General features: G+C 42.5%; 1 protein-coding gene across 1 annotated transcript in view; it reads left to right on the top strand.

Moving 5' to 3' along the window:
• CDS1 (CDP-diacylglycerol synthase 1) overlaps window positions 1-5358 on the top strand; it is a 63538-nt gene extending 58180 nt beyond the window's left edge. Inside the window, exon 13 of the mRNA XM_032400711.1 lies at window positions 4393-5358. Within this exon, the coding sequence (XP_032256602.1) occupies window positions 4393-4522 (130 nt within the window). The 3' untranslated portion in view covers window positions 4523-5358. The remainder of the gene's footprint in view (window positions 1-4392) is intronic.
• The last annotated feature ends 4698 nt before the right edge of the window (window positions 5359-10056 follow it).

Below are 10056 nucleotides of genomic sequence, written 5' to 3' on the forward strand. Positions count from 1 at the left end.
CTGAGAAGTATGATTAAGGAGAAATTAAGAAGAAATAATTAAATTATAATTATTTTACACACATTTGAACAACTTAAATAATAGTATGTGTCATGGTCTTTAATAGGGCCAAGGTAAAATCTAGGTAATGTGGATGGTACTGGATTGAATCATCAGATTTCCCATTTTCTGTGGTATACAATGACAGTGAATACTAACTAAAAAGGAAGAGGACGTAATAATTCATCCAGTCCACCAGTTATTGCTTGAGTGCCTGTGATGTGTTGGGGAATGTTCTAGGCATGGATATAGCAAAGAACAAAACAAAGTCCCTGCCCCCAGAGCTTACATTCTTACTGGGGAACTGGAGAGAGAAGGGGCAGAAACGGACAAAAAACAAACCTAGTTTGTTAGCTGGTGGTTAAGTGCCGTGGAGAAAAATAAAGCGGGCCAGGGGATTATGGTTGTATGGGAGGTGGAGAAGTGGGGTGAATGGAGGGGTGTTGCTTTTTTATGTAGGGTGGTTTATTCTTGTTATTAAACCCGTAAGGTTTTGGATCTGACCTAAAATGCTAGTTTGGGATGTGAAAGCAAACCACAGCAAGCACATATTAACTTTATTTTCCATGGTCTCTACTAAGTGCCTGACCACAGAAAATACGTACTTCCTTCAGAGAGTATTTAGAAACTCATATTTGTAGATCCCTAAACACGTATTTTAAATATATACCCAGAGCAGTGTAGGAATTTTGTATTAATTTTTATTTTTCTTGAGCAGTCTTGTTAGGAGTTTATTTCATTAATCTTTTCAAAGAATCAAGTTCTGGCTTTGTTAACTTTCTATTTCATTGATGTCCACTTGCATCTTTCATTCTTTTCATCTTTCTTGAGATGGAATTTGCTGTTGCTTTTTGAGCTTCTCGAGATAAAGCTTAGGTTATTGATTTTCAGCCTTCTTGTCTGATATATTCATCTAAGACTGTAAATTCCCTCTTAAGTACTACCTTATTCTCATCTTACATGTTACCTTTGTACTTTCATTATCAGTTACAAATATTTCCTGATTTCCAGTATGATACCTTCTTTGACACATGGATTATTTAGATGTGTATTGATTGCTTTCCAAACAAATGGAGATTTCCTCATTCTCCTTTATTGACTTTTGCCTTCATTCCACGTGGTCAGAAAACATACTCTTTATTATTTCAGTTTTTAATAGTTGTGGAGACTTGTTTTGTGCCCCAGCATATAGTCTGTTCAGGTATGTGTCCATGTGCCCCCGGAGCATGTGTGCATCTGCAGGTTGGGGATGTAGGCTTGTACCCGCCAGTTAGGTGAGGTTTAGCTAAATCTTCTGTACTGATTGTTTGGTTTGTTTTTTCCATTTTTCATTTTTTCAGGAAGAGAGCTTTGTCAGAATATCCCACCCTGATTTTTTTTTTTAAACTTTTATCTACTTATTTTAGAGAGAGAGCACAAGCAGGGAGGGGCAGAGGGAGAGAGAGAGAATCCCAAGCAGGTTCTATAGCCAGCATGGAGCCCAACTTGGGCCCAACCTCACGACCCTGAGATCATGACCTGAACCAAAATCAAGAGTCGGACGCTCAACCACTGAGCCACCCAGGCCCCTTCTCTCCCACTGTGATTGTAAATTTACTTATTCCTAGTCTGCCAGTTTTTGCTTTATGTATTTTGCGGTGGTTTTAGGTATATAGACGTTTAGGACTGTCCTATCTCCCTATTGAATCGCTTCTAATGTCATTCTATAACATCTATCTTTATATACCACTTGCTTAAAGGCTGTTTTGTTGGATATTAGAAGAATGGCATCAGGGGCACCTGGGTGGCTCAGTCGTTGGGCGTCTGCCTTCAGCTCAGGTCATGATCCTGGGGTCCTGGGATCGAGCCCCACATTGGGCTCCCTGCTCAGCGGGAAGCCTGCTTCTCCCTCTCCCACTCCCCCTGCTTGTGTTCCCTCTCTCGCTGTGTCTCTCTCTGTCAAATAAATAGATAAAATCTTTAAAAAAAAAAAAAAAGAAGAATGGCATCAGCCTTCTTTTGGTTAGTATTTATATAGTGTGCTCACGCTCTCTTCAAATAAATAAATAAATCTTTAAAAAATTGTGTGTTTCTTTTCTAACAAGTATATAGCTTGATTTTAGTTTTTTTTTTAATAACCCAGATGACAACCTTTGTCTTTTTTTTTTTTTTAATTTTTATTTATTTGAGACAGAGCAAGAGAGAGAGAGAGAGCATGAGTTGGGGTGGGGGAGCGGCAGAGGGAGAGGGAGAAGCAGGCTCCCCACTGCGCAAGGAGCCCGATGTGGGACTTGATCCCAGGACCCTGAGATCATGACCTGAGCCAAAGGTGGGGCTTAATTGACTGAGCCATCCAGGCGCCCCCAACCTTTGTCTTTTTAGTTGGAGTGTCTAATCCATTTATATGGCAGTTCCTGATATATCTGAGTATTAGTAATTAATGTTTAAATCCTTAGAACTCTGGGGGCACCTGGGTGGCTTAGATGGTTAAGCGTCTGCCTTCGGCTCAGGTCATGATCCCAGGGTCCTGGGATCAAGCCCCGCGTCGGGCTCCCTGCTTGGTGGGGAGCATGCTTCTCCCTCTGCCTCTGCTGTTCCCCCTGCTTGTGCTCTCTTACTCTCTGTCAAATAAATAAATAAAATCTTAAAAAAAAAAATTGGGGAAAAAAAAATCCTTAGAACTCTGTTTTCAGATGGTGGCAGCTTTTAGGGCATTAACTCACTTTTTTTTTTTTTTTAACCTGCTATTCTCTCACTAGAGAAAAGTAATGCTGAGCCACGTTGTCTACCATTTGAAAGCAAATATTTAGACTATTAGAAATACAGGGCTAGTGCCAGGGTGCATCTAGCTGGGAGCACCTGCTGACATAATTTTGCATTTAGCTGAACTTGCTACAATACTCTTCCTTTTCTCTGTGGGCTCCTACTCTGGGTTTGTTAGGAAGTTGCTGAATCTTTTGAAGACATGTAAGACAAGCTGTGCCCTGCCTTGAGCAGACAGTGGCTGTGAGAGGCATCCGGCCGCACTTTTGGCAGATGAGCTACGGCACGTGCACGAAGGTAACCCAGGGGATGGCAAATCTATGCTGTGGGTTTTTTAATCAAAGACTTCTGTTGTGATATCCCTATATAGTGGACATTTCTTTGTTGCTGGGTTTTCTATTTCCTATAATTCCATTTGAACTGAACAGTCCTAATCATAAATTTAGTTACCTGTGTAAATGTCTTTCTCAGAATTCGGTGCCCTTCTCCCATATATCATTTACGTCTTGCTGTTTTCCATTGGATTTTACTAATCTCTCTTTACGAGAAGTGAACCATAATCTGCTTTTCATATTCAAATGGACTGTAGAAATTGCAGAGAACAACACATCTGCATTAAAGTCTGAATTCGGTTCATTCGGAACGTGACAAAATAGCAGTGCAGAAGACCACACAGGTGTAAGCGGGTTGAGTTCTCGAGTCCCGTGGTGGGGGGAGGTCACGAACCCCTGACCGGACAAGTGTCAGAGCAGGGAGAGGGTAAGAGTCCTGTTTAGCACCTTTTCCGATTCAAGGAGTCCAGTGCGACCCGGAAGGGTGGGAAGGGGAGGGCCGGGGCGGGGAGGCTGGGGCGGCTGGGGCAGCTGCGGGAGGAGCCGCCCCTGGGAGAGAAGCGGGAGCGCCGCACCACCGCCTCCGCCTTGCTGCCTCAGCTCCCCTGGGCTCGCCTCCCCTCTCCTGGGACTGCTGGCAGGGACTCCGCCTCCTCGTCCTCCCTTCAACAAGAAAGCACCCACTTTTGTTTCCTACATTGGGGTTCACCGAAGACTGTCTTTGGACAAAGGCTGTGGCATCCACTGCAGATCCCGGGTAGCAGCTTCAGTGCCGGGTCAGCACCCGTGTCCTGTCTCTCGAACATTCATAATACCCCAGGGGCACTTCTCGAGGTTTCTTTGAAGCTAAAAATTTAAAGTATATTTTCCTGCCCTCTTCCGGCTTCTCTTCATCCACCGGGACTTCTGCTCCTTTCCTTACAGGATGGTTTGTGTGTCTTGACCAGTCAGGATTCATTCCCTGTTCCCACCTCTAACTCAGGTTGCCCCTTTGAGAAGCTTTGTAGAACTTAGATCTGCACCCCCTAGATTGCCTAGTGTTGTTCCTGCATTTTGTGTTTGTGCGTTCTTCCCAAATCTAGACTGTATGCCTCTCGGTGCCGAATATTTCCGGGGCTTTTTTTCCCTCTGACACTAACATTGGGCACTAAAGTGAGCTTGATCAAGTAAAGGTTGTTACTCTTCACTTAAGTGCATGATTTATTTTCAGTTGGGGGTATATGCTTCCTTTAGGTCTCTCAAAATAGCATGAACTTGGCCTTTTCTGCTTTGTTATCAGGGGTCCGAATCCCAGCAAAGTGCTTCAGCAGTTGTTGGTGCTTCAACCGGAACAGCAGTTAAATATATATAAAACCCTGAAGACTCATCTGATTGAGAAAGGAATCCTACAGCCCACCTTAAAGGTATAGCTGGATCCAGAAGGGTAGGACTGACCATAAGGAGCTCTACAGAAAAGCACTGACAGATGAAATTTTGTAATTGTACAGAAAACTGGTTGAAAATGCAATAGATTGACGTTTTACTGACACGAATGTCTCTTCTCGAAATTACTGTGAATATTTAACACTTACTTGATCCAAGTTATAAAATAAGTAACAAATTATCAGCAAAAGATCCTGTACTTTTTCTAAAGTGTATTTTCTGATGTTAACTTCCTTCCCCAGATGTGCTAGGTTTCATAATGTAAAAGACTTGTGTTTTAGAGTCAAACAGGAAAAAAGTAAATTGAGGATGTCTTAAGATTGCATCTGGCATTGTGCCCTTTGCACAAATATTTACTTTTGTACTTGGAGCTGCTCTTAATTTTAACAAAGTGTTTTATGTAAGGCACAATAGGAAGTTCGTTCTCCTGTACTTCCTCCTCTTAGTCTGAAGTCCTTTCTGAAGGGCTGAGTTGGATCCAAAAAGAAAAAAAAAATGCTTGTCCATTTTTCAAAGTAAGTAAGTAATCATTTGCCAGGGGAAAACATTCCACTTTTAGGTAGGTTCAAAAGGAGCAGACATTAAACTCCACTCCTGATAAAATTGTTTGGAAAAACATGACAGTTGCAAGAAAAACAAAGGAGAATTCTGCTATGGAGAACACAATGTACGCATCCTCCTCAGATTATGTCCACGGAAGACAGTGATGCACGACCCAGGCCACCTCTTGGTGGAATTCTCTGCTTTTGCTTGTTTCCCAGTGAACTGGTTTCCATCAGTTCTGCAGCCTCAAGCACATAAGATCAATATAGAGGGTAGCAAGTAGGGGTGGTAGCTGATGCGGGGGGGGGGGGGGGGGGGGGGAGGGTGCTCCTCTGAGCCAGAGCGGCCCATCCCCGGAGGAGGCTCCGCATGCCTGTGTCCCAGGGGCTTCCCTGCTGGCGCCCTGGGCGCCCGCGGGACACTCACATGGCAAGAAGGAAGATCTGCCTGCAGACTCAAGCCCCGACCAGCTCCCTGCTAACAGCTAATCTTTGCTCCCTTCCTCTTTCACATCATGTCATGAAATCTGAGGACATCAGCTGATGATTTTTTTCTTCTGAGAGTGAAAATCAAGCAGAAGTGATTCTCATCAAGAACCAAAAGCACACGAATGCCAAACCTTTCCTCTGTGGGACTGGACACTGTAACCAGATAAGAGGTTTATTCTCATGGTGAATGTAAATAAGCTACAGCTGCTGGGTGTTCCCCACGACCGTATTTATTGTAGTGCACGAAGCCTCCCGAAAATTGCCTAATGCTCCTTGGCTAACTGTTCAGAGCGGAGAAAAATAGATTTTAAAGAATGTTTTGCTAATGAAAAGAGTAAATATTTTTGTTTAAATCAGAAACAGATTTCACTTATCTTAGATTTCCGTTCTCTGACTATACCTGAAATAAAAGAGGACACATCTGCCTGGGATCCATGGATGGAAGTCTGTAACTAGCAGCTTCATCATGTGCACTACATGATTACAGTAGATCTACTTAAACTCGGTACCAAGAGTCTAATTTCTCAGTTTGGCCTGCACGCAGTCAGTTCGTCCGCATGGGATGTGTTCAGTCAGCATTATTTCAGACCATCCCGTGAAAACCTAGAATCGGCACTGGAAATGTTGTTACAGGAGGGAATGATTCCTTTTAAAGTCAGGCTACCTACAGGTTTAATTTTCAGCATCTCTCATTTATATTTGCCTCATTAAAAGCTCCAAATGCTGATCATAAAAGAATTTAGATTAGCAGAGGTTAAAAAATAAGAAGAAAAATTTGTCACAGGAGCTTACATTGAAAACTTGATTTGCACAATAAGAAAGAACTGCTTGGAGATACACGGTTCCCTCCGCATTTTTCTTTAAAGTGATTGGTGAGGCACGGCAGTGCAGAATTATAAGAGAGCATTACTGAATACATGTATTATAAAATCAGTCCTATTATAAACAAAATACAAAGCTAGAAATATTTGGGGTCACAGTAATAGCTTTCCTCAAATATACTTTTAGAGGTGGGTGTACATTATTCTATATGTAAAAAAGTAAATTCTTAATTTTAACAGACCTCTAACGATTGACCTTTTTAGTGTACTTTTATAGCATGTATATTAAAATAGAATATATTTTAGCAAAAGATTGCCATAAAACCCTGACTTCAATCATTTTTATATTCGCACTGTGAAGAGAGCTTAAATTCCAGTGTAGGAATGTGGTGGCAGGAAAATAAAAGACTGGGGACTTCCTTCACAGTAATAGCTAATTGTTCCAAATTTGCTATTTTTGGAGGTACTCTACTTGTACTACTTGCTTGACTTTTTAACTTGTGGGATGCAAATGTTTCCTCAGTGCTTTTCCCCTTATGGTGGTACATATGCATTTACTGTCTGTGAATAAAAAGACCACACCTCTGCCCCCCTCTCCCTCTTTGTTCCATTTGTATTATCTCCTCCTTGGTACTTTTGGTTTGAAGACAGTATCACCTTGTTCAGTGAGAAAGAAAAAAGTAGAAACAGTGGACATACATACACTGTAGATGGATGGGAGATAGCTAGCTTATGATTTGTGTCAGTAAGTTCTCTGAATCTTTTACTGAAACTGAGATAGGAAAATAAAATGGAAACAAATCACATTTTGACTCTGCTGTGCCGCTTTCTCATTGGAGAAGAATCATTCGCTCAGTGTTTACAAAATGACCACAGCTGTGTAGACATTGCATCTCGTGTATATTCCATCACCAGAGGCTAAGAGTCTACAGTGACATCTTCAGGGCGGGGTACATACTTCTGTGATGAGGGGACACATGTGTTTGTTGAAAGGTGATGTCCTCAATAGAAAGAGTACTGAATTTTTATATTTTCCACAATTTATAATGACACATTTACTTTTGTGAATCTCTGATCCGGTCCCCACCGGAGCTTTACGGTATATGGCCGCTGAATGGCATTCGTTTTGATCAGCCATTGTGTCCCCGTTGTGTGGCTCCAGCCCAGCACCCCTGAGGCCCTCGAGCTTCTGAACGGAAGAACGGGTTTGGAGTCCTAAGACCCAATTGTGCACATTTCTACTTGTCTTCCTTGGACAGCCCTTCCCTGCCCACCCCGGTCTTCATTTTGCATGACCCTGAAATGGATGTCATCCTTCCTAGTTCTTAGGGTTAAAGATTAGGTAAAAAAAACTCATACGAATGTACCATGATTTGTGTCCAGTATAGAGGAGCTGATTCGTAATCCTTCGTTTCCTTTTCTTCCTATTGCTCCTCTTCTGTTGCCCAGATCCAGTTCAAAGTGACAGCCTGGTAGAGCTGACCGAAAGGTAACCACATTTGGCCACTTAGGATTTAGGTGATATTAACGTTAAGAGTTCCTTGAATGGTAGACAGCCCGTCCATTGGCTTCAGCAAACCTACGGTGTTTCCCAGACATCCAGCACGGGGCTTTGTCCTGGCACCAAGAACAAGAACTGTAGTTCTCCGCCTAGTCACAGAGATAGGGACAGAGACAGAGGTGAATGCCTTATGAGGTAGATGCCGATTGGGGCAGTGACAAATGTATAAAGCAGAAGGGGAAATGGGAGACCAGCATTCTGGCCTCCACAGAGGATCTGTCACTCCTTAAGGAGGGGCTCTATTTGGGAATCTGTGTTGTGGCTGCAAATAAAAAGCAGGTCTAGACAAATGAACCCAAATCAGAAACCTGTCCTACCTTAATCCCATTGTCTTCCTTTTCCCGTGCCAACAGGGAGAACGTTCTCAAATCATTAGATAACATCAAGAATCATTTAGTAAGGGTTGATGAATGGAACGGTATTTGATAATGGCAAGTGAGTTTCTTAAAAGGAGCTGAGAAAATACAGCCTGCTTCTCTAATGTGTAAAAGGGACATGGGTGGGTAGAGCAAAAGCCTTGTGGCCCAGGTAGAGAAAATCATTGAGGGATGGTCCACCCAAAGGTGTCCTCTCAGTGAGAGAATGAAATCTCCAACTGCAGTCAAACTTACAGCACAACGTATGGTTCCTGGGCTTGAGCTCTCAGAACCCCCTCTCCAGTGTGCGCCCAGCTTGAGTTCACTGGGTCCAGGTGGTATTCTGTTCAAGAATGTGTGATGTCAGGCTTGAGACAGGACCTAAAAGAGTGATAAGTTTGAGAACATTTTTGAGTATTTTTGAGTAATCTATTAAGTATAGTTTTGATCAGTTTTAATCTCAAAAGTTTGTGAGGAAAAGGAACCCAAAGCCTTCAGCTAGTGTAGCTAAGACAGATAACAATCGAATCATCAGCAGTTCTATTTGTTTTTTCCTTTTCAACAGCTTTATTTATAACAGATTCCAGTTTACACACCGTAACCCTGTGCAAGCATCACCACCTCCAGCTTGACACTATTTCCATCACTCCACAAAGTTCCCTGGTGCCCATTTGCACTTAATCCCCGCTCCAACCCCCAGGCTTCAGCAACTGCCGCTCTGCTTTCTGTCTCTAGAAATGTGCTTTTTCTGGACATCTCCTATAAAAGGAATCCTACAGTATATAGTGTTTTGCATCTGGCATAATATTTTTGCCTGTATCAGTACTTCATTCCTCTTTAGGAATACCATATTGTACTGACCTACTTACTGGTTGATTGGCATTTGGGTTATTTCCAATTTGGGGTTCTTATGAAAAATGTTGCTGTGAATATTTGTGGACATGGCTTTGTGTGTTTGTGTCTCCATTTCTGTCAGACTTCTAAAGGTGGAATTGCAGGGTCATGTGATATTTATGTTTTAACTTTTAGAGAGATGGCCAAACTGTCCCAAGTGGCTGGGCAACCTTACAGTCCTGCCTGCAGTGTACACAAGTCCCCGTTTCTCTACATCCTCACCGAAACCCAGCATGTCTGTTTTGGTTTTTTTAAGAGAGGGAGAGAAAGAGAGCGAGCGAGTGAGCATGCACACGTCGGGGAGGGGCAGAGGGAGAGAGTGAATCTTAAGCAGGCTCCACGCCCCTCGCAGAGCCTGATGTGAGGCTCAATGATGTGGGGCCCTGCACGGGTCTGGATTCCAGACCCTGAGATCATGACCTGAGCTGAAATCAAGATCAGAAGCTTAACCAACTGAACCACCCAGTTGCCCTGGCATGTCCGTCTTTTTAATGATAGCCATTTTAGCTGGGATATAGAGGTACCTCAAGGTAGTTTTAGTTGCATTTCCCTATGGCTAACGGTGCTAAGCATCTTTTCATGTGCTTATTTGGCATTTGTATATCCTCCTTGATGAATTGTCCATTCATATCTTTGCCCATTTTTACATGGGATAGTTTTTCTTCGTATTGAGTTGTAAGAGATCGCTATATATCCTGGATGCAAAACCCTTATGAGATACACGACTTATAATTTATTTTCTCCCAGGCTGTGTTTTTTTGTCTTTTTGGTTTCTTTCTTTCTTTCTTTTTCTTTCTTTCTTTCTTTCTTTCTTTCTTTTTCTCTTTCTTTCTTTCTTTCTCTTTCCTTTCTTTCTTT

Source organism: Phoca vitulina, unplaced genomic scaffold (genome assembly GCF_004348235.1).
Source record: "Phoca vitulina isolate PV1807 unplaced genomic scaffold, GSC_HSeal_1.0 scaffold3, whole genome shotgun sequence".
Lineage (NCBI taxonomy): Eukaryota > Metazoa > Chordata > Mammalia > Carnivora > Phocidae > Phoca > Phoca vitulina.